The 24,386-nt window shown below is 42.2% G+C and overlaps 1 protein-coding gene across 1 annotated transcript in view; it reads left to right on the top strand.

Annotated features, from left to right (window-relative positions):
• The first annotated feature begins 1,157 nt into the window (after positions 1 to 1,157).
• The window catches only part of RAB8B (RAB8B, member RAS oncogene family), an 80,741-nt gene continuing 57,512 nt past the window's right edge, over positions 1,158 to 24,386 (top strand). Inside the window, exon 1 of the mRNA XM_010374198.2 lies at positions 1,158 to 1,431. Within this exon, the coding sequence (XP_010372500.1) occupies positions 1,308 to 1,431 (124 nt within the window). The 5' untranslated portion in view covers positions 1,158 to 1,307. The remainder of the gene's footprint in view (positions 1,432 to 24,386) is intronic.

The following is a 24,386-nucleotide window of genomic DNA, read 5'->3' as shown; positions in this document are numbered from 1 at the left end:
GAGAGACAGAGAGCCCTGGCAGGTGGACTCCTGGTCCCACACCTCCTTAGCCTTTTGCTTCCACATTACCTGAACCAGTCAACTCCCTTTTCACAACAGCTAATCCGGTTGGGTTTCTGCCACTAGCAAATGAAAGAGGACTGAACAATACACCCACAAAACAAAGAATTAGCCTAAGACAATAAATAAGAGGATTAACTTGAGTATAACAGAATGCTGTTTCCCCCTATATTCGTCATCAGTTAAGTGAGAGCCTACTGAAGATTAATGAATATTACCATCAATGCTAACAGTGCCTTATGGGTTTCAAAGAACTTCCACATTTAGTATTTAAGTTTCACTAGAACCCTATGAAGTATCTTGTTTCATATCCATTTTACAGATGAGAAAACTGAAATGTACAGTGCCTGCGTGACTTGTCACAGCGGTTATGCAGCAGACCCAAGACTAAATTCAAATCTTACTCTCTAAATTCCCGTGGCCCGGTTCCCGCCTCACAGGATGCTTGCAGTTTTATGGGGCACAGACTCGTAGCACAAGGTTTCCCAGATTTAAAAATCCATCTTCCTGCGAGGAGAGAGGAGCGATCATCGTAGCAGATTCTCTAAGTACTCATCGTATTTGGCTCTGGTCTGTGTGGCTTGAAGAAGGGGGCACGAGTGAGGTTCGAGTTAGCATGGTAACCATTCTTTCTCAGCTCTGTGACTGAGGGACTGCCGGAGGGCGGTTATAGTGGTTCTGGGCATGGCCTGGGGGAGAAGCTGGATAATGCACTCTGCAGATAACTCGTAGGCTGCGCCACAGCAGCGCCAAGGAAAGAAAGCATCTCTGCTCCAGGTCTCGGCGGAAGAGATGCGGGAACTACGGGGCTCTGATTCTGAGGTCCTGGATTTGGAAGGCGCCCGCACACAAAGAAATTACAAAGTTAAGTTCTGGCGGCTCGACCAGCAGAGTTCGAAACGGGGCGTCCCTTCCCAGCTCGGGTGGAAACGCCTCACTCTGTCACCCCGCCCATAGCAGGTCTTTTATCCGCTGGAGCCGCCTGGACAGTCCGCACGGGGCACGCCCGAGGCTCCCGGGAGGAACTACAAGTCCCATGAAGCCCCGGGGCGCGGGCGGTGATGACGAAGCCCTCGCGGATTGGCCTCACTGGGAGGGGCGCGCAGGCCTTCTCTGAGAGGAGGGGCGGGGCGCGGGGCGGAGCGAGCAGCGGCGGATTGGCGGGCACGCCCCCTCGCCCGCGGCCCCCTCCTCGCTTCTCTCCACTGCCTCCTCTGGCTCCCCGGTCAGAGGGCCGGAGCGAGAAGATGGCGAAGACGTACGATTATCTCTTCAAGCTGCTGCTCATCGGCGACTCGGGGGTGGGCAAGACCTGCCTCCTGTTCCGCTTCTCAGAGGACGCCTTCAACACCACCTTCATCTCCACCATCGGTGAGGGAGGGGCCGCGGCCCGGGACCGGGGAGAGAATTGGGGGGCGGGTACGAGGGGATGGGGAGAGGGCGGGGGGCGCTTGGGAGCCCCGGAGAGGAGATCCCGAGGACTGCAAGGTGGCGGGGGCACTGAGAGGGGCGAGGGCGTTTGAGGGAGAGGGGCGAGCGGGAACGTGAGGCTAGGGCGAAGGGGTAACTTGGGGGCAAAGGAAGGGGAAGGGGAACAGAGGAACAAGGACTAGGGGTATTGGGGGAACGAGAGGGTTTGCAGACTGACAGGGAGGGGTCTTTGAGGGACAAAATGTGTTGGGGGGAAAACGCAGGAAATCTCGTGTAGAGAGAGAAGGGGATAGTGGACATGTAAATGGATTAAAAGACAGGAGAGGAAGGAAATGTGAAGGGGGAAATGAGGGATGGGGCAATGAGAGGGATGTGAAGTAAAGGGACAGAGGACACAAGGGACAGAGAAGTGAGAATCAGGCAACTGGAAGGGAATTCAGGGGAATGAGCGGTCAGGAGGTGAGGAGGAAGGGGACGGCTGGCCACAGGAGGTCTGGACCGAGATGTCGTAGGAGGGGGCAGAAGAAAATTGTAGGTGGAAGAAGAGTTCAAGGGATCAGAGGGCGGAATGAGGATACTTGGTGGCGAAAGTAAAGGAGATCTGGGTGTGAGACAGAAAGGAAAAGAGGAAGCAACATCATAGTAAAGGGAGGTTGAGCAGAGAAGACAGAGGAGATGGAAAAGAGAGGAAATGGAAAGTAATGGGGCGCAGGACTTGCTCCAGTAACTGATTACCATGTTCTCTTTACTTCCTTTGGATCAAGTGCAGGAGAAAGCAAAATGTGAGTAATGATGGAATAATGTCTGTAGAGCGTTAATTTGTTCTGTGAGTGTTAATGGATGTTAAGGGAATTGGTGACTTTTGGAAATGATGTGGTCAGGAAAATATGGTTCACCTCTTTACTATGATCTCCTGAGAAGCAAGACTTCTCAGTATTTTAAATCCTTGGATCTGAATGTTTAACAACTTCTCAGCCAAGGAATTGATCTTGTGTTCTACCTGCCTCCCTGTATATTTTGCTTTGGTTCTAATTATTGTTAAATGAATCACAACATGTGATACACCTCTAAGTTACTTCCAATTGATTCAAGAGTCTTTCTGATCTTGGCTGGGAGCTGTCCTTTCTACTTTTGTACTGGAAGACACTGTGTTCAGGTAACAAGATCTCTTAACTTACGATAAACTGAAGACCAAGTCAAAGCTGGTTTTAAGCTGTCTTAGAAGTGACGACCTTAACATCATTTCTCCTGTTAAATAGCTGCAGGTTAATTAAGTACCTTAAGAATATCTCAGCTTTTGGTTGTCTTGGTGATGTTTCTGGCCTCTAATAGTGGCTTATTTAGGCATCTTTCATATAGTTCTTACAGCATATTTCCCCATGAATTTCTGGGTTGGGAAATAATAGAGAGCTAGTGCTTTGGTAATACAAGTGTTTAAATATTTGTGTATTTTAAAAAATAATTTATCTTTTTTTAAAAAAGAGTATTTGGTATAGACCACTCTTTAAGTATTACAAAAGGCTATGGTTTGTTTGCTCATTCTGGCTTCTTTCATATAGATTGAACGGTCTAAAATCTCCTGGGTGTTATGATGTCTGAGCTTAAGGAAGTTTGAATTGCAAGTTCTTGGCAGTCAGTCTTGAGTAGGACTTTTTCTTTTCTGAAAAAGCAGATTTTAAATGTCATCTCTGAAGTATATTCCTAAGATTTGGTGGTAGCTGCTGGTACAGCAACTAAAGGGCGTTAATTTTTGATGTTGGTATTAATTTCAAAGCCTCAAATAATGACTTTTCATTGTTGAATGCATACTGCAGTGCAGATGGTAAAGGATCATTTCTAACAAGTTGAGTGGGTGTCCTTTTGTCCATTCTGTATTTGAGCCTCCCAGAAGTATCTCCTGCCTTGAAAGTAAGTGAATCTCACTGATGCTGTTTTTGTTAAGCTTCTTAGACAACTTGCTTGTTTGTGATAGCTTTATTCGTTTTCTGTTTTTCCCTTAATTTTTGTCCCATGTTTCCTTTAAGGCTGTCTGCTTCCTTTTAAAATAGTACCTTTTAAAAATTACTTTTCATTTTGAAGGGTTCAAGTCTATCAGTGGATTTCAAAAAGTGATGGAACTGAGGTTCTTTGGAGGGTGACAGCTATGAAGGCATGAAAACCAGTGCCCTGAAACAGATTAGAATAGGAAGTGAACATGAAAAGGAGGTGAATTTCATGTGAGATCTTGGTCTTCATATTTTCTGTGAGGTGGATGTGGTAAAAAGAGGCTGTGAACTGTCTTCAGTTGACGTGGAGGAGGGGAAATCCCATACCCCTTGTTTAGCCCCAGAGCTCCAACAGGAAGTGGTAGCACACTGCCTTCAAGCAGCAGAATTTATATACCTGAAACCTAATGCTCTGCAGTCAAAATTAAGCTGGGAAAATAAGGTGAATGTTAGCATCATTCTGATTCTGCAGACTCTTTACTGATTACAAGTATAGATTTTGGGTGTTGACATCTCTAGCAGCCATTCCCTCCATGCCCCTCACCTCATTCCCAGGTGATCTGCAGTTATTGAGGTGACAGCCCGTCTCCTCCCTAGTCATGAAGTACCTAAGTGTGTAAGTTCCTGTGCTTTTCTGACTGGGTTTTGATGAGGTCTGCCACAGCATTGCTGGCAACACTTGATAAGCTCTATGTCATACGGAAAAGATGCATTTCTTAACGCCTGGGGTTTGTGTGTATGTGTTTTGGTAGATATGTATGGGTGTCTGTTTCTTCCCATGAAGATACATTTTAAGTCTTAGTTTTGCTTTGTCAAAGTTTTAGTAGTTTTAAAAATGGGAATCTGCCATCTTTTTTTTTTTTTTTTTTTTTTTTTTTTTTTTTTTTTTTTTTTTTTGAGGCGGAGTCTGGCTCTGTCGCCCGGACTGGAGTGCAGTGGCCGGATCTCAGCTCACTGCAAGCTCCGCCTCCTGGGTTTACGCCATTCTCCTGCCTCAGCCTCCCTAGTAGCTGGGACTACAGGCGCCCGCCACCTCGCCCGGCTAGTTTTTGTATTTTTAGTAGAGACGGGGTTTCACCGTGTTAGCCAGGATGGTCTCGATCTCCTGACCTCGTGATCCGCCCGTCTCGGCCTCCCAAAGTGCTGGGATTACAGGCTTGAGCCACCACGCCTGGCCGAATCTGCCATCTTTCGACACTGTTTTGATAGGGGTTCTGTCATCAAGAAGGGAAGGAGACAATTAGTCATTTTGATTACAGATACAGTTGTCTCGCAGATACTTTCTTCTTCTCACTTCTCTAAGGTCTTGCTATTGGCTGGGTGTGGTGGCTTGTAACCCCAGCACTTTGGGAGACTGAGGTGGGAGGATCACTTGAAGTCCCGAGTTCAAGACCAACCTGGGAAACATAGCGAGACTCTGTCTCTACAAAAATACAAAAATTCACCAAACATGGCGATGTGTGCCTGTAGTCGTAGCTACTTGGGAGGCTGAAGCAGATCACTTGAGGCCAGGAGTTTGACACCAGTCTGGGCAACACAGCAAGACCCCATCTCTACAAAAAGTAAATTAAAAAATTAGTCAGGTGGAGTGGTACACACCTTTAGTACTAGCTACTCAGGAGGCTGAGGCAGGAGGATAACTTGAGCCCAGGAGTTCAAGGTTATTACAGTAAGCTATGATTGCACCACTGCACTCCAGCCTGGGAGACAGAGTGAGATTCTGTCTCTAAAAAATAAATAGATAAGTAAATAAATAAGGTTTTGCTATCTTCTCCGATATCGCAGGTCCCCTCAATTTCCTTTTTGCTCTTTGAGGGGTGGTGGAAGGTAGATTTTATTTTATCCTACTTATTGAAGATCTTCTGGTATATCTGTCAATAATTTAGTTAACTATGAAGAAGGGATGTTTTATCCATTTGAAATTATTGGTCCAGTGCCTAGGACCAACCCGCCTTTCAGTTTAAATGTTTGAAAATTGAATTTTTTTTTATTGGCTCTGAAAAACCCTATGTGATCATAATTAACATTTAATTGGCTAGAGTGGCTCACGCCTGTAATCCTAGCACTTTGGGAGGCCAAGGCAGGCGGATCCCAAGGTCAGGAGATTGATACCATCTTGACTAACACAGTGAAACCCCGTCTCTGCTAAAAAATACAAAGAATTAGCCGGGCTGGTGGCAGGCACCTATAGTTCCAGCTACTTGGGAGGCTGAGGCAGGAGAATGGTGTGAACCTGGGAGGCGGAGCTTGCAGTGAGCTGAGATCGCGCCACTGCACTCCAGCCTGGGTGACAGAGCAAGACTCCATCTCAAAAAAACAAAAAACAAACAAACAAACAAAAACACATTTAATTAAATGCCTGTAAAATGTAACATAAAGACAATTAGGAATGATAATACAGTCAGCTATAGATTATATTTCCTATGGGAAATGGATGCATTTTAATATTGATATGAGGGCATACCGACATCTTGAAATGGCTCTACACAGAAAAAGGTGCTGGCTGAACAAAAAGAGATAACCCAGTCCTGTCCTCTTGACAGGACAATCAGAGTTTCTTCCCTTTGCCATCTCTCTCCTGCCCTGCCCCCTTCTTCCTGTTAGGTATTTCCTGAGTGGTTTCACTATTTAGTGTAGTCATAGCTTAACAGCAGGAAGAGTCTTAGATATTATCTACTTTATTCCTGTCCCAATTTTATAAATAAAATAAATGAAAGTTTGACACCCTCAAAATTACACAGCTGATTATATAGCAGATCCTGTAGCGAAACCCCAAATTCAAGTCTGTGTCACTTTTCACAACTGAGTTGCTACTATTCCTAATCAGTATGATTATCCGCATTAATTCAAGTCATCACCTTTTCCAGGGAAGAAGTAGAGTTTGCACATACGCCTTTATGTGAGGAAAGTTAAGACATTTCCATTTCGATTAGCCAAGTCTGTTCAGGTGAATAGCAAATGTTACTACAATGACTCTGAGTTCTGTTGGACTTTATACCGGAATAACTCAGCGCATAGTAGTCCTTTGCCCTTTCTTTCTGTGTCTATAATTTCAGATTAGGAGAAGAAAGTGTATCCATCATTAGAATTTGTTCCATACGTAAAGTAACTAATAAAATCATATGAATGGGGGTATGTCGGTAATTGTTGCAGCTTAGTCTCATCAGAGTACTTTTAGACATTTTATTCTGTAACATTGGATATTTTTCTTGGTTTCACTTTCCTTAAAATCAGGGGTTGGCACACTACAGCCCATGGGCCAAGTGTGACCTGCAGGCTGTTTTTGTGCAGATCACAGGCTAAGAATGATTTTTATATTTGTTTAAAGGTTGTTAAAAACTAAAGCAATATGCACAAGAGACCATATGTATCCCACAAAGCTTAAAAATATTTACTAACTGGTTCTTTGTAGCAAGTTTGCTGATCCTTGCTTAAAATTAAAAACTGTTTTTGGTTGGTAGCATTTCAAAGCTTTTATCAAGAATTATTGACTGAAAAACAAACTTTGTCATATTTACATTTTTATCCAAGATGATATCAACATTTGGCTGAGCATAGTCCAGATATGTAGAGCAAGTTGATTTTCATTTTCATAGTTGTTTTCCTTGGTTTCAGCTTCTCAAACAAAAATATGCAAGGAACATGCAAGTTCGAATTGAACATTTTGTACATAAAGCCTTATTTTAATGTCATTGTGTTCTTTCAAAGCTGCCAGTAGATTTCCCATCTAAGCGATAGCTTGATAATGACTCTGGTTCAGAAAAAGTTGAATTTAATACTTGATCATAAAGGGTTAAACTCATCTCTTCAATGAATGTTCTAGTGAATGAAGAAAGCCTTCCTACATATAAAGGGTGGACATGGGGAAACTGAGTCTTGGATACAAATATGGATCTGTCTGAAGAATGTGTACTTTAATGAAGAGCTTCACCAGCTGTTCTGCAGGCAGCAAGTCAGGGAGGAGGTTCTCTTGGCAACAGCAGCGAGATTGTTTGGATACACTGAGAAAAGCTGGAGGGAAATAGGTTTACGTATTGTTTTAGAGGTAAATAAGTCTAGTCTGTGAAGACAAAGAAAAATTTAGCAGTATATTTTTGAATTGAATTCCATAACTGAATCTGAAAAGAACCACAGATCCTGAAGTGGATGGATAGGGAGCTGTCGGCCTCAGGTCGGCTCTAGTCCAGGTCCTCCTGTCTGCGCCCAGCTCTGGACATCAGCTCTCCTGTGTCTGTTAGAACTGTTACTTGAGAATATTTTGCAGGAATAGAGTTTTCATAGCATGAGAAGAGGGTTGGGGTGAGGATGGGGAAGTAGATTTTAGGTGGCGAGTAATGTGGGGTATGATGTCACTAAGCTTCGGAAATGGAAGTAGCCATGGAAACATAAAAAGGGAAATTCAAGGTAAGATTGTAGATTCTTACTGCCTAGGTTAGGGGTTGCAAACTCACTTGGGTCTGGTGGGAACTATGAATAAGGGAGTGGACCAGAATGGGAAGCAGCAGGGTGTGATGTGGACCCTGGATTGTACGTGTTCCCCTCTCTGAGGGAGTGGCTGCTTTTTATTTGCAGCTTTACCATTGCCGTGATGGAAAATCATCACATATTTCAAGATTTGCTGAAAATTTCTCATAAAAATCGAACTTTATGGGCAATTAATAGAAACAAACAAAAAACAATGTGAGAGCCATTACAGTAAGGGCCAAACAGACATGTCTGTGGACTAGATGACGCCTGTGAGCAAAGCAGGCATGGCCATCAAGGATGTGTGGTGGTTACAGTACTTTAAAATAGATCCTTTATCAGAGCTGATATTGACATGAAAAAGCCTTAAGTTATTTTCATTTTACAGGCAGATGAACTGGACTGGCATGTTTGGCATTATGGAGATAGCGTGTTGAATTAAGAGCCATGGGCATCTGCTCTTCTAGCTTTGTGGGCTTTGGAGAGTCAGTTATCCTTCTAGGGCCTTAGTTTCTTATAACATAGTGTAAGAATACTATGTCTACCTTTCAGAGTTGCTGTGAGCTCCTTAAGGCAAAAATCAAGTCATATTCACCTTTTAAATCTCCAAGGCCTGTATTAAATGTCTACACACTGGATGAATGAATGGATGAAGGGATGAATTGTGAAAGCCCTATATGAGCTGTTAAGCATAGCCTGAATTTGTTACTCTTCTCTTTCACAGTATTGTAGATTATTAGATGATATTTGAGTTAAGATGAAAAGTGTTTAATTTGGACTCTTAACACAGGAATGTTGCTTCCCCCAGTATAAAATGCTGCATATCTTTCCATAATCAGTTTTAAAGGGTTGTTTTAGATTATCAAAGATATTTCACTTATCTTTCGGTCTCCATAATAAGCTGTTTTAACACCAGCTTCCAACCCCCCACTAACATAAATACCAAATAGAAAATGAGTGAAATCACTGGGTTTGCATTATAAGAGCCATTTCAGCTTTGTCTCTGCCCATTAGCTTCAAACAATGCAACAGATGCCTGTTAACAGTTTCATGCCCATTTTTAATTAGCCGATGAAGATGTGTTTGTGTCTGTGTTCTGCCCAGCACTCATTTGAGTGACAGGGTAGTGAGTGGATTAGACCTGGACTGGGCGTTTGGGTTGAATAAGGCCAAATTCTATTTAAAAAAAATTTATATAAATATTTTTATATAGATCCCTTGTGTATCTCACTGTAATAGCATATGTCTGTAGTGTTGATGTTTATGGTTATGTTTTATTCTCATCTTACGGGAAAAAATGATCATTTTATAGTTTAAATAAAGGGTTTTCTTTAATCTTGAAACTGTCCTGAAGTGGCTTTCTTTTCTTTTTCTTTGCTTTTTTTTTTTTTTTTTTTTTGAGACAGCGTCTTGTTCTTTCGCCCAGGCTGGAATGTGGTGGGGCAATGTGCAGCCTCCGCCTCCTGGTCTCAAGCAGTTCTCCTGCCTCAGCCTCCGGAGTAGCTGGGACCACAGGTGCACACTATCATGCCTGGTTAATTTTTGTATTTTTTTTTTTTTTTTTTTTTGAGGCGGAGTCTTGCTCTGTCACCCAGGCTGGAGTGCAGTGGCCGGATCTCAGCTCACTGCAAGCTCCGCCTCCCGGGTTCACGCCATTCTCCTGCCTCAGCCTCCTGAGTAGCTGGGACTACAGGCGTCCGCCACCTCGCCTGGCTAGTTTTTTGTATTTTTTAGTAGAGACGGGGTTTCACCGTGTTAGCCAGGATGGTCTCGATCTCCTGACCTCGTGATCCACCCGTCTCCGCCTCCTAAAGTGCAGGGATTACAGGCTTGAGCCACCGCGCCTGGCCAATTTTTGTATTTTTTATAGAGACACGGTTTCGCTGTGTTGCCCAGGCTGGTCTCAAACTCCTGAGCTCAAGTGATCTGTCTGCCTCGGCCTCCCAAAGTGTTAGCATTACAGGTGTGAGCCACCACACCTGGCTGAAGTGGCTTTCTTTAAAGACCCATTTCAATATTTTGGCATAGTATGTTGAGGAATATGCAAAGCTAGGATGAAAAATATCAATCCTGATGGATTGATAGTGGCTGCCAGGAATGCTGTTTTTTGTTGAGTTCTGAGGTTCTGTCTGAGCTCAGCAAGGCTGAGGGCCGTGATGGATTCCTAATGTCTGCCATGGACAGTAGGGTAAGAGAGGGAGGGTGGCAACTTCCTACACATTTGCTGTTTTCTAAAATGATTAGGTAGCTATTTGCTGTCCAACATGTTATGGCTGAATTTCAGTATTAGTAATATTAGTAAATAATTATTAGATATAGTATGTCTGAAGAGGTGCCCTTTTCCTATGTTCAGTTTTGTGTTTTGGGATTTTTCTTATTTTGAGTTGAATTAATAAGAACCTGAAAGGAGGTAGGTACATGATTGTCCTTAGAGGAAGAAATGAATCTGCTTTTCAAAAAAAGTTACTTAGTTGCTTGGGACTTCCTTTGGGAGGCCACATAAAGTGGTGGAAACAGTTTGGAAACCGTTCTCCACAGCAGCTCAATTAGCTGTGATGAAAGTATTTTCTTGCTGTCCTACTTGTAGCATTTAGCGTTAGTTTAACTAGGCACTTTGGTATTTACCTGTTACTGCAACTTTGGACATTTTCCAGGGAGCTCCCATCTTCCTCAGCCCAGAATTTTAATTCTTGGCTCTCAGGGAAAATGCTAACACTCTGCTTGTTATCATGTTCATCATATTTAGGCTTGCTACCACTGAGAAAGCCTGGATAATGGTGCTACTTGTGGTCTCCTGACAGCATTGCAGGATTTCAAAGCACTTTGCAACAGCTCAGTTGGGTATGGAATCCCACTTCATCATGATAAAAACCATCCACAGAGCTGTTAAGCAACATGTAGTGTTGCAGGGCCTTCTGCTGGCAGAGCTAGGACTGGCGTGGCTTCCCATATCACATTATAATTGTGCATATTTTGGTGAAGAACTTGGCGGTAATTATTTTAATAAATCATAGATGTTATTCTGATGTATAAAGTGGAAGGACAGTCTCTGAAGATGTATGGTCAAGTTTTAATGTGAAGTATTGGATGATATATTAGAAGTTGAATTGTAAATGCATTTCTTATGCAATATTTGTTTATCTGGAATGGATATTGCAGCATACTGTAATCTCCTTATACACACATACATACAAATACACAAAATCCATTACAAAAAAAAAAAGTTTGTGTTGTGAGATGTCAGTGACTAACCTTTCTGTAATTTGTCTATTACTTATGAATTTGGATGTGATAGCTGTTTATGGTTTTCAACAAGGAATCGTTTACTTTTTCTCTTCTAAATAGCTCTGAGTAAAATCTTGATACAGCATGGAAAACAATTCTTGATTGAAAGTCAACTGTTCCCCTTTTGGAACGACTCCAACCACTTTCTTATTTCACTGTCCATTAGCACCTCACCCATACTAAGATTGAAGGAGAGGGGATTGGGTTGGGAAGAGAAAAATGAAAACATTTCCCTTCCCCTATCTGTTTCTTTGGCTACTTGGTTCAGTCTCTTTTTGCTTTTGTTAGCAGCTGGAGTAAACTACTGGGTGAAGAGTTAGAAACGTCTCTGTAAAACAGTTTGAGAATTAATAGTGCCCTTTGATTTCTATTTTTCTCTTACATTGTTTAGAACTAGATAATTTTTAAAAATTGGTGCCTGTCTCAGTCATAGCCAGTAATGAACACAGACCAGGGTGTTTGTCCACAAACAAAATAATTTGAGTTGTTCCTTTTGCTATTTTGTCTACATCATTTTGAAAATTTCCAACCTTATAGAAGGATGACAAATTTGTGGAAAAAGTGAAATAATTTCTTTAACATAGACAAAATTCCATTATAATTAAGTTGAAAAACATGCATATATAAGTATATATAATATCATCAGAGTTGTGTCTTTATTTTGGCCCTTCAGCCTTCAACTTTGGGTTTTGTTTGTTTGTTTGTTTGTTTTGAGACGTTGTCATCAGGCTGGAATTAGTGGCCTCTTGTGCACCACCACACCCAACCAATTTTTGTATTTTTTGTAGAAACTCAGCTTCACCATGTTGCCCAGATTGGTCTTGAACTCCTGAGCTCAAGCAATCTGCCCGCCTCAACCTCCCAAAGTGCTAGGATTACAGGTGTGAGCCACCGCCCCCGGCCAGCCTTCAACTTTGATAAGCACTATTACATTTTAAATTTATGTTGTGATCTTATTATATGATTTACCATTTTTTGTTCAAGTTATCTCTTAATTCTTATTTTAAAAAGTACATAGGCTTGTGACAAAACATTGGTTTGTGTTTTGAATTATTCATGGCACAAGCCCCTCCTGAAAACATCAGACTAGACTGTTTTCTGATCATGAAGGGTGAGTGCAGGCCTGGATGGTCTTCAGGTCTCTTCTGGCTGCAGCTTTCTGTGAGTCTGTGAAATCAAACAGTGTCTATAAAAGGGTTTGTCCTTTTCTTTCTTCAGTTAATGATTGTGGATGAGGATTCTTTGCACTGGTAGATGTTAGTGTTTTGATGACATGAAGACAGAAGAAGAAGTAGCATTAGTTAATTCACATAAGCCTGTATTGATCTTGTAAATTGGCTAAAATCTTTGTTGTACTAAAGAGATTGCTTAATGTTTTTGAATCCTATTCTTTAAAATGCTTTGGTTTGAGTAATAAAGCTGAACATCACCAGAAAAAATAACTTCTTGAAAATTGTAAAAGTATTTCTTTGAGAAGAAATGTATAAAGCATTTTCAAATAGTCTCATTTTCTTTCTATAAAACATGATGAGGCTAGTTACAGTGGCTCACGCATGCAATCCCAGCACTTTGGGAGTCCAAGGAGGGAGGATCCCTTGAACCCAGGAGTTTGAGACCAGCCTGGGCAACATAGCGAGACACATGTCACCACAAAAAGAAAAAGCAAGACAAGACAAAAAAAAAAAAAAAAAAAAAAAAACCTCGTGCTGAGGTAGGTGAAAAATAGTCTAAAGTAATAGGAAGCCCTTTGCTGGTGCTAAATTTCCATTTGACAGATGGTAGGCCTGAGGCCTAGAGGCATTGGAGTTGCCCAAGGTCACACAAAGCCTGACATTGAGCATTTGTTTTTTAATTTCAAATCTATTTTCTCTTACACCCCATCTGCCTTCATTTCTCTTGCTATGAAAAGACACTGATGGTCTGGCATACAGTCTGGGCGTAGTCAACATTTTGTGGGAGAAAAGGAAGGAATTGGACTAGGAGATCTGGGATGCAAGTACATATTTGGCCCTTGATTAGCCTTTTGCTTTAGGGTTAAAAGGGAGTGACTGGGGTGGGTGAGGTTTTAACTAGATCTCCAAGAACCTCTTTCCTCCTTGCTTACGAAGTTGGGGGTGGGGGTACTCTATTGGTTTGTCAGTCAGCTACTCATGCCAAACATTAGATCATTATCATTTTCACTAAATTCACTCATTCAACACTTTTTGGTCTGCAAAATTTTGAAAGGGGAAAGAGTTAATGAGTATCAGGCAGTTTTAACACAATGATGAAAAAGGCTACAAAGGAGTAAATCTACGTGTTATGAAAGCGTGCAGAGAAGAGGTCGGGGAAAGATTCTAGGAGGGAATTACATCTCAGCTCAGATTGGACCCCGAAGGAGGGGTTAGTTGGGTAGAATGGAAGAGAGAAAGGAAGGGAGGCTCTCCGGGCAGAGCCACTCCTGCCCGCCAGAGAGATAGCATAGCCCTTGAAGGAGGAACTTGAAGACATCTTGTTTGATTGAAGCCTCAGGTAAGTGGGGGATTTGCCAAGAGGTGAAGTTGGGTCATTAGAGGGCAGAAGGGCTTCTAACCTTATTCAAGAGTCTGGACTTTATCCTGGAGCAGTAGGGAGCCACTGTAGGATCATATATGGGGAGGCCAATTAGGACATTAAGAGACAACATCATTTGCCCATTCCCTTCACTTGGACCTTTGCGGTTTACTTTCACTTTCATAAGTACTTTCACTTATGTTATTACTTCATGTAAACTACTCAATAATCGTATGAGGTAGAAAGAGATAGATATCTCCTTGCTGTAGACAAGGAATCTAAAGTTCTGAGAGGGTAATTGACTTGATTAATCAAGTAAGAAGCTAGAGGGGCCAACACATGAGCCTCGCACTTCAGTTCTGGGCTGTACTCTAGCCGCAACAACCTGTTCCTCTCGAAACAGGTGCTAGAGTTTTCCACGGGACTCAGTGTGTTGGGCACTTAGCCATAGGACCAGTCCCTTTCAGTGGTCTGTAAGAACTATTGAAACTGACCAACAAACCCTTGAACAGTATGTTGAGTGGGAAGATGAAATCAACCTCTGTTTGGACGAGCCTGAGTAATAGCTAATGCAAACATGCATCAAGTTCCCTCTTGGCCCCCGGAGGTCAGTGGACTTGTGGTTTGGGGCTTTCTCCTGGTTTCTAACTCAGGCCCTTAGGAAGCAATCAAATATGTGTACAGCAGAATGAGGGGACAGAGTTTAATTATGAATCTGACTCTTTTGTGAAAAAGAAGCTAATTATATCAGAAATCTCAGTGTTGTCTGTCCACATGAGGACTGTTGGTTTGTTATGCTTTATACTGTTGGCCTTAGACTACTAAGTGCTAGGAACAGCCACCTTAATTGTGAGCTTCCTTCCTTTGGCAAGTTAAGTTTAAACTTCATGTCAGCCTGTCCTTTCATTTGAGGGTGAAATTTTATCTACTCTAGCTTTTGTTTGTAAAAACCTTGTTTGGCAAAGTTTTCCTCACAGACACAGCAGCACTGTAGACTAGATGAACACCTGATTTGTTTGAGTCTCTGTAATGCCAGTGTGATCCAGAAAGTAGGGAAGCCCGAGCAACTCAACTTTTGATATAACAAAGTCCGCTTGCTAAAATGCGTGAGCTTGCCTCATAGTTAAGTCTCTGAGCCCTCTCTTAGCCTTTATAGTCTTGATTTATGCGGTGGTCATTGGTTTCTCTATGGCCCCAAAGGATTAGGAGCAGGGCTGAGGGCCTCTTGGAGGCAGGCCACCAACATCAGAGAGGAAAAAGTGGCAGTGTGAGACTATGGAAGACATTCATTATATGACTTCAGACAAGTCAACAGTAAACTTCCTGGGCTTTTATTTTTTCATGCGTGAAAAGGAAATGTTGTGCTAGATACACTAATACAAAGTCTCTGTCCAAACTCTGATCCTAAGTTATAGCCAATGGACTCACTGACAAAATGGAAAAAGTAGATATAAGAACTCAAAATAATGGTGTAGCTAAAAGAACTTGGGCTTTTGAGATAGAAACTCCAAAGTTCAAATTCTGATTCTACAACTTCCTATTTGAGAGCCTCTGGCAAATTATTCAGCCATTTCTTATTATGAGAAGGATAGTAACTCCCTTGTAGGACTTTTATTTTGTTTTATTTTTTGAGAATTGAATGCTGTTACTGTGTGTATGATATGTTTGGCACATGGGAAGCACACACAAAAAGTGTGTAAATTTATATGAATGAAATCAGTCCCTAGTTCACTGAGGGTAGGTCCAGACAGCTATAAGAACCTTGGTAATCTTTGGGGGCTTCATTGTTATAGCACTTGATTTTAATAAGAGCTAACATTTATTGAATGCTTACTGTATACCAAATTCTAGACATTAACATTATTCAATGTTATTGACCCATTTAATTCTTGCAACAGCGTCTTAGTTGTGTTCTGTTATCCCCATTTTCCAAATGAGGTAATTGAGGCACAGAATGGTTGAATAACCTTTCAAGATCATATAGCTAGTAAATGGTAGTCTAGTTCCAGAATCCATTTTTAACCGCCATGCTTTTTTTCTATGCCAGCAGTGACTCAGAAGTATTTTTTCTGATTCATTATCTTCAGGGAGGTGGGTGGTATGGTGCAGGGTGAACTGTGGGTGCCACTCCTTACCAGCTGGGTGACCTCAATGAGGTTTTTTAACCTGTGTGGTCCCTTAGTTCCTCTTATCTGCAGAGGATTTTTTTTTTTTTTTTTTTTTTTTTTTTTGAGACGGAGTCTCGCTCTGTCACCCGGACTGGAGTGCAGTGGCTGGATCTCAGCTCACTGCAAGCTCCACCTCCCGGGTTTACGCCATTCTCCTGCCTCAGCCTTCCGAGTAGCTGGGACTACAGGCGCCAGCCACCTCGCCCGGCTAGCTTTTTGTATTTTTTAGTAGAGACGGGGTTTCACCGTGTTCGCCAGGATGGTCTCGATCTCCTGACCTCGTGATCCGCCCGTCTCGGCCTCCCAAAGTGCTGGGATTACAGGCTTGAGCCACCGCGCCCGGCCTCTGCAGAGGATTGTCTTGAAGAGGTTGCATGAAGTACTGTGGTAAAGCATTAATGAAGCACAGGGTCTATCATGCAGTCAGGCTCAGTATATGGTGAGGGTTTTTTTTTTTTTTTAAATCCAGGTAACATAAGAAGCACCTGTTAGCATGAGTTCCATACAAAATATGAGTGGGAGCATTCATTTTGGTTACTTAAAGGAATGTAAGTTTTCTAGAAAATTACTTCTTAATAAAGTTTAGGACTACATGCATTTTACAAAGCTAGAATTAGAAATATTTGTCTTTAAACTCATCCCCAGAGTGGTGATGATTATCCCGTACATCAGCGGGCGTAAGGAGGCATTGAAAATCAGCCCGTGACCTCGGGTGCAGCATGTTAGTGTAATATAAGGAGCAAGTTCTTCCAATTGCTGCAAACTCTCAGGGCATCTTGAATTCCTACTTTGGGTGAAAACATAAACAAAAAACAGCGTAGAACACCATGTCTAGAAGGGACAAATGTTTCCATTTAAATATTCTAGTTCAATACCCTCTGTTAGGGCCCTGAATTTTAAGTACAGTGAGTTTCTGAGTGAAATCTCCTGAATTTTAATGAGTTTGTTTGCATACATGAATTCAAACAATACATTAAATCTTAAAACACGGAAGCTGATTTTAATGGAGTAAATTACCCAACTTGAAAGTTAGTTAATAGGTTTTTCTTTCCCTAATAATCAAGGTGATACTTCCATCTCAAAAAAGTCATTAATCATACTTTTACAGTATCAATACATGCTGTTAGTTTCTTTTTCATCTTTAAACTGTCTCAAGAGATTTAGGAAAATAAATGTGCATAAGTGAACATCAAGTGTGATTCCCTCCCTTTAACACTTTTTCTCATACAAGGATGAGGGCTGGGTGCAGTGGCACATGCCTATAATCCCAGCACTTTGGAGGGCCGAGGCGGGAGGCTCTCTTGAGTTCAGGAGTTAGAGACCAGCCTAGGCAACATACGGAGACCTCATCTCTACGAAAAATAAAAACATTGGCTGGGCACGGTGGCTCATGCCTGTAATCCCAGCACTTTGGGAGGCCGAGGCAGGTGGATCACCTGAGATCAGGAGTTTGAGACCAGCCTGGTCAACATGGTGAAACGCCGTCTCTACAAAAAAAATTAGCCGGGCATGATGGTGGACCCCTGTAATCCCAGCTACTTGGGAGTCTGAGGCGGGAGAATTGCTTGAACCTAGGAGGTAGAAGTTGCAGTGAGCCGAGATCGTGCCATTGCACTCCAGCCTGGGTGACAGAGTGAGAATCCATCTCTAAATAAATAAATAAAAATAAATAAATTAATTAAATTAAAAAATTAGTCGGGTGTGATCATGTGCCTGTAGTCCCAGCTATTCAGGAGGCTGAAGTGAGAAGATTACTTGAGCCCAGGAGGTTGAGGCTACAGTGAGCTATGACGGCACCACTGTACTCCAGCCTGGGCAACAGAGTGAGACCCTGTCTCAAAAAAAAAAAAAAAAAAAAAATACACACACACACACACACACACACACACACACACACACACACACACTGGATGATAGTTGGTAGGAACAATGGCATGAAGAGCCTCAAGGCAGTGTAAGGAGGACAGATTTTATTCTGACTATAGTTACGTTCAGGGAAGTGACACATTTTATTTTATTTCTTTGCTCTGAAAACATGTCAGGTTCATAAGAAGTGACACATTTGATTTATAATTTTAAAAGCAGTTTTAAGACAGTTTATTTTGAAGTTTAATGGCACCGAAAACCCATGCCATGAAACTCTCGGGTCCAGTCTGTTCCCTAAAATTTTGTTGTACCCAGAAAAGCACATTGTAAAAAATGTTCAGATGGTGAGAGTTTTACTTTCTAATAAAACATACAGATTTGTGATGGGGAATTCAGTTCATGGGCAGTAAAAGCAGTGAAATGTGCCTTCATGGTGGAAGAGCAGGAGCTTTCAGGGCCTGTCACACCCAATTGGAAGCTCCTGGAGGACAGGAACTATGACTGGCCTCTTCAGAGCTCTTTTATCTGGTGCTTAGGCACACAGTATCTGTTTTTGGAATAAGTGAACTAACACCATGTATTTCCTTCTGAGGAATGACTCTTGGGCTCCTGCAGTAGTGATATCTCCTCCATTAGCACATACATACGCTTCAAAGGATGTGTAATTATCACCTATTATTGCCTATGATCTTTTTCTAGATGTGAAAGCAATAAAATCAGCCCATTTCTTTTTTTACCCAGAGTATTTATCTATAGTAGTAAATGGCTGCTAACTTCATTTATGCCACACATAAACATGTACAGTTCCTAGTGCAGAGAAGGCCCTCAGTAAATGTTTTTTTAATGACTGTGCAGTTGATTGCTCATAGCAATCGCCTTAAGTCCCAGCTGTTGGTGTCTCACTGAAATCATAGCAGAAGACTCCCCTCTCTCCCTCATTTTCCTGAAAAGATCCCTATTCCTTAACAAGTGCTTCCCCAGCATCCTTTCTTCCATCTCTGATTTCTGGATATTTTCACCTTTCCTTGTTTCTTTCGCCCTTCTCTCCAAGGAGCCAGTGCTAACTTGTTGGTTGGTATGCTTGATGTAATAATACCTTCCCACTCTCCTGGGACCTGGCCCTGACAGTCATTCCCCTCCTCTCCTCCATCCTCTGTCTTCTTTGTCTAGTTCTCTGCTTGCCCTTTCTGCTCTGCTTTCAACCCTGTTGAAATCATCCTCATTCTAAATAGGATATCCAGTAAACTCACTACTTTCTCAAGTCACCCATCTCCCCTTTCTCCTTCCTTGTTCCTTGATTTCTTGAAAGAGTAAGTCTTGTCCCCCATCTCTTCACTTATTAACCCCTCAAGTCCTGCTCTGCCCTCTTCAAAACTGCACTCAGGTCATCATGACCTGCTTATTAACAACTGTCCAGCGGTCCTTTCTCACTCTTTGTCATCCTTGGCCTCTCAGCAACATTTCACACTGTTTATTATCTGCTCCTTGAAACTCATTCCTCCCTCGGCTTCCAAGAATTGGCTGCTCCAGCATACTTCCTACTCTTCTAACCGCGCCTCCCTTTTCCATGGGTAGTCTCATTTTGCCTTTTAATGGAAGTCACTTCCAAGTGTCTGTTCTCTATGTTTTCCTTTTTTTCTCTTTTAGAAATTAGACACTTCAATAAAATTTGTAATTATGCCCGTCTGTGTGATTATTGCATTAATGTCCATCTCTCCTGCCAGATTGTAAACTCTGCGAGTGCACATACCAGATCTATCATGGTTCTCATCATATCCCTAGCTCCTAGTGCAGTGCTGGGCACGTAAAAGTGCTCAAAAGCTCCCACGTGATGATAGAGCTAAGCTTGCTCCCTTCCACGTGTGACTACCCAACTTTCTGTTTCCTCCTCTTCCCAGCCTCTCTCAGACCCCTCTGTGTGCATCCCACCCCACAGCTGGTTCATTTCCTCTTTTTATCTAGTACCCTTTCATGAATTGTCATATTTTTTTAACATTTTTTTTTTCAGGTATCTAGGCTCAAAACCTGGAAGTCATCTTTGACTCTCCTTTTTCTCAATTTTTTTTAATTTTTTTTTTTTTTTGTTTTGGAAAGGGAATCTAGCTCTGTCACCAGGCTGGAGTGCAGTGCCGTGATCTTGGCTCACTGCAACCTCTGCCTCCCGGGTTCAAGCGATTCCCCTGCCTCAGCCTCTTGAGTAGCTGGGACTACAGACGCGCGCACCACCACACCCAGCTTATTATTATTATTTTGTTTTTGGTATTTTAGTAGAGATGGGGTTTCACCATGTTGACCAGTATGGTCTCGATCTCCTGACCTCATGATCTGCTGACCTCAGCCTCCCAAAGTGCTGGGATAACAGGTGTAAGCCACTGCGCCTGGCCCCTTTTCCTCAATTCTTATGTACAATTTGTTGCCAAGTCCTTTCCATTCTTTCTTTTGCCACCCTAATTTAGGCCCTCAATACCTCTCTCCTGGACTTTGCCATATCCTCCTAAGTTACCTGAGCACTTCCAGTCTCATTTGAGCAGTGTCCTTCCCCAATTCCATTCTATGCACTTCAAGCAAATTAGTTTTAGAGCATTGCTCTGATGATCATATAAATCCCTTATCCCTCCCTTAAAAGTCTTATTTTTTACTTTGTCCACTGGAATATATCATCATTGGCCTATCATTCCAAACTCCCTACAGTGTGGCTGCAGCTGTATCTCTCTCTGCTTTTTACAGGAATCCTAAACTGTAATCTAGGGACCCTCCACATCTGTGCTGGGTGGACTGTGGCCACATTTTCACCTGACCAGTGTAAGGGTGTTAGAGGCCCTTACATGAGAAGAAATATCATTTTTAAGTCTCTGAGATGATGTGCTTCTTACATTTTTGGAATTAAAATGCTCCTTTACTTATAAAATGCTGATAGTAATAGATGGTCATTATCTCACTGTCATTTGTGAAAGAAAAAAACTATTGTAATAGAATTCTTACTATTTTGTTTCTCTAAGGGAGATAAGTTTTCTCCCTAAGCAAACTTTATGAAATACACAGTGCCTGACTTTCACCTTCTTTTATTCTCCCTGTCACCACCTTTTATTCTCCCCCCGCACATTTTACTAATTCACAAAATGAAGAAGTGTAAGATTAACTGCTCTGCCCAGAATGGCAGGTTCCAAGAACACACCTCATTTCGGCCTGTTGACATCTGTCTTTCCTGACGTTCCTCATACGTCACTTTCTTTATGAGGCTATCTCAGAATTGTCTCCCTTCACCCCCAACCCAACCACCAAGATGCTTTCTCTTTCCTCAGTGGGACTTTGTACTCTGTAGTACTTTGGTCTTTCATGTGGCACTTAACACGTTGTTCCTGTAAGTAGAACCGTCTTCCTTTGCTTCCCCAACCCTCCACTCCCACAGTAATTTTTTTTTTTTTGAGAGGGAGTCTCCCTCTGTTGCCCAAGCTGGAGTGCAGTGGCGGAATCTCGGCTCACTGCAACTTCCGCCTCCTGGGTTCAAGCGATTCTCTTGCCTCAGCCTCCCAAGTAGCTGGGATTATAGGTGCCCGCCACCACACCCGGCTAATTTTTTGTATTTTTAGTAGAGACTGGGGTTTCACCATGTTGCCTAGGCTGGTTTTGAACTCCTGAGCTCACACAATCCACCCACCTTGGCCTCCCCAAGTGCTGGGAGCCACGATAAATTTCTTCAGGACAGAAACATGTTTTGTCTTTATGTTCTTTGCATTGCCAAATACTGTACTTGGTACATATTTGGTGCTTGAAAAAATTGTCATTCAACTGAAATTTCAGGATGATATTATGAAATAATTTGATGAGGCCGGGTGCAGTGGCTCATGCCTGTAATCCCAGCACTTTGGGAGGCCGAGGCGGGTGGGTTACCTGAGGTTAGGAGTTCGAGACCAGACTGGCCAACATGGTGAAACTATGTCTCTACTAAAAATACAAAAATTAGCTGGGCGTAGTGGCAATCGCCTGTAATCCCAGCTACTGGGGAGGCTGAGGCAGGAGAATGGCTTGAACCCGGGAGGCGGAGGTTGCAGTGAGCCAAGATCACCCCACTGCCCTCCAGCCTGTGAGACAAAAAGTAAAAAAAAAAAAAAGAAATAATTTGATGAAATAAAACTGTCATTTTCTGGGGAAGGGAGACTTTAAAGGTACTAGCTTAGAATTTTTTTTCTGATGATTCTGAAATTAGAATTATAGTTGCTTACTGAAACATGTTAGGAATGATTGCTCGTTTATCTTTTTTTTTTTTTTTTTAATTTAAGTTCTGGGATACATGTGCAGAAAATGCAGGTTTGTTACACAGGTATACATGTGCCATGGTGGTTTGCTGCACCCATCAACCTGTCATCTACATTAGGTATTTCTCCTAATTCTCTCCCTCCCCTTGCCCTCCACTCCCCGATAGGCCACAGTGTGTGATGTTCCCCTCTCTGTGTCCATGTGTCTCATTGTTCAACTCCCACTTATGAGTGAGAACACGCAGTGTTTGGTTTTCTGTTCCTGTGTTAGTTTGCAGAGAATGACCATTTATCTTTTAAAGAAAAAATAATCTTAGACTGCAACTCTAGACATCTCAGAGTGGGATTCAGGCCTGCTGTGGTTGTGGTGGTGAAGTGGAGAAGTTGCATGTTTCATTGGCTTTCTTTTGTGAAAAGTTGATTTTTATTTTATTTTGACAGAAGAGGCCCTAAAAATCTTCTTTTTCCCCAGGTAAGAGGCTACAGTTTCTTTGCCTCTGGCCCTCTCTAGAGCTGTCAGTACCCTGTGAACGTTGGCCTGATTTAGACAATGAGGCTTTCTCTGTGTCTTTGAGAAAGCCATCTTTGTGCTGTGCACAGCACTGTCACTTTCATTCTTCATTACAAAATGTTTCCTTAATGAATTTGTTTTTTCTTCCTGCTTTGTCTACCTCTACTCTCGCCCCTAAAATCTTTTGTTACCGAGATTGAATTGTGTGAAAGCAAACCTGGGTAAGAGATAGGTAGTGCCACAGCTAGGCCTCCTGCTGTCTGCACAAGGGAACCTTCGGTGCTGTCCAAGTACCTTCCACCTCCAGCTTCCCAACCTTCTGTGGATCATTTTTCAATTTTTTCCCACCAAAGCACTGAGACAGTTTTGGACGTGGGGAATGTGGCAGGGTTTCTGACATGGAAGACCCTGAAAGGAGCAGGAAGTGTGTGCCATGGCCTCCCCCTGACTTTTCTATTGAGAAAGGGGTGGGCAAGTAGTGGGTGGTAGCTGCAGCTGTGGGCAAGGCCCATTCTTGGCCTTTTTTTTTTTTTTTTTTACTAGGCTGTAGGCTGGTTTTTATTGAGTGGCTGGTATGCAAATAAAAGATGAGAAATGTAATTGTCTTCTGAAGAGAACAAAGGGAAATTTAATTGTCTCCTTAACATCACACCACAGGCATTTTCTAGCAGCATACTCGAGATACTGTGTGGTGTGGTTCTAATTAGCTTTGAAGAGTCAGAGCTCAACTCAACCTGAGGAAACCTCTTTTGCCAAAAGAGACCACTACACAAGGGACCCACCAGAGCTCTTGCAATATTAAAAGATAAACAGCAGGGAAAGAGTTTGGGAGAGGATTCTATGGTTGGTTTGAGATGTGTGTCTTATCTGCAAAAACCCAAATAAAAGTGAAAGACCAGTTCTGCTTTTATTAGCTTAAGTGTTCTGTGTTAAAATCTCTTATGGCCTAACTTTTCTTTTTTGACAAGAGAACAAATAGTAGAATATCCTTTGTAGATCGGAAGTATAGAAATTACTGAGAATACTGGGAAATGCTTCACAGATGTTCCTGAAACTACAGCCAGAATGAGTGAATTCTTGTCCCTTTCTGTGTTGGGAGGTTGGGAGATTATTGTCTCACGTCCTGGGATATTGTAATGGTGTCCTACCCCAGACTGTATACGTTCACCATCTGTCTCATTGAGATTCTTGTTTAACCCTATTATATCCTTAACTTTGATGGCCATTAGAATAGGAAAGAATGTTTAAGGAAGCCTTTAGAGAGAGCCATAGTTTGATATTTCCTTTATAAAGCTTCCTGATACTGTGTTTAGTATTTACTTTCTTTAAATGTATTTTCTTAAAAGTACAGGTAGTGTGGTAGAGTTCAAAATTAACTTCCAGTTAAATGTAGTCATAGTTTTGGTGGACTTTTTTGCCAAGCACCACATTTTTCTTAATATCGTCACATATTGACTGACACTAGTCAATTGTGACTAGTGACTGGTCATGATAGATATTGATAGACATCTCATATTTGTCATAGCTGAAGGGGAGTTGCCCCTAGTTGATCATTCATCATCATGAAGAGCCCTGTGTTTTTTTCTTTTTTTTTGGAGACAGGATTTTACTCTGTCATTTAGGCTGGAGTGCAGTGGCACAATCATGGCTCACTGCAGCCTCGACTTCCCAGGCTCAGGTGATTCTCCCACCTCAACTTCCCAAGTAGCTGGGACTACAGGTGTGTCCCACCATGCCCAGCTCATTTTATTTTATTTTTTAAGAGAGAGAGTCTCTCTATGTTGCCCGGACTGGTCTTGAACTCCTGGGCTCAAGCAGTCCTCCTGCC

The sequence above is a fragment of the Rhinopithecus roxellana genome, chromosome 5 (assembly GCF_007565055.1).
Source record: "Rhinopithecus roxellana isolate Shanxi Qingling chromosome 5, ASM756505v1, whole genome shotgun sequence".
NCBI lineage: Eukaryota > Metazoa > Chordata > Mammalia > Primates > Cercopithecidae > Rhinopithecus > Rhinopithecus roxellana.
The sequence above is the reverse complement of the archived record's forward strand: the minus strand, read 5'-3'. Positions and strand labels throughout refer to the sequence as shown.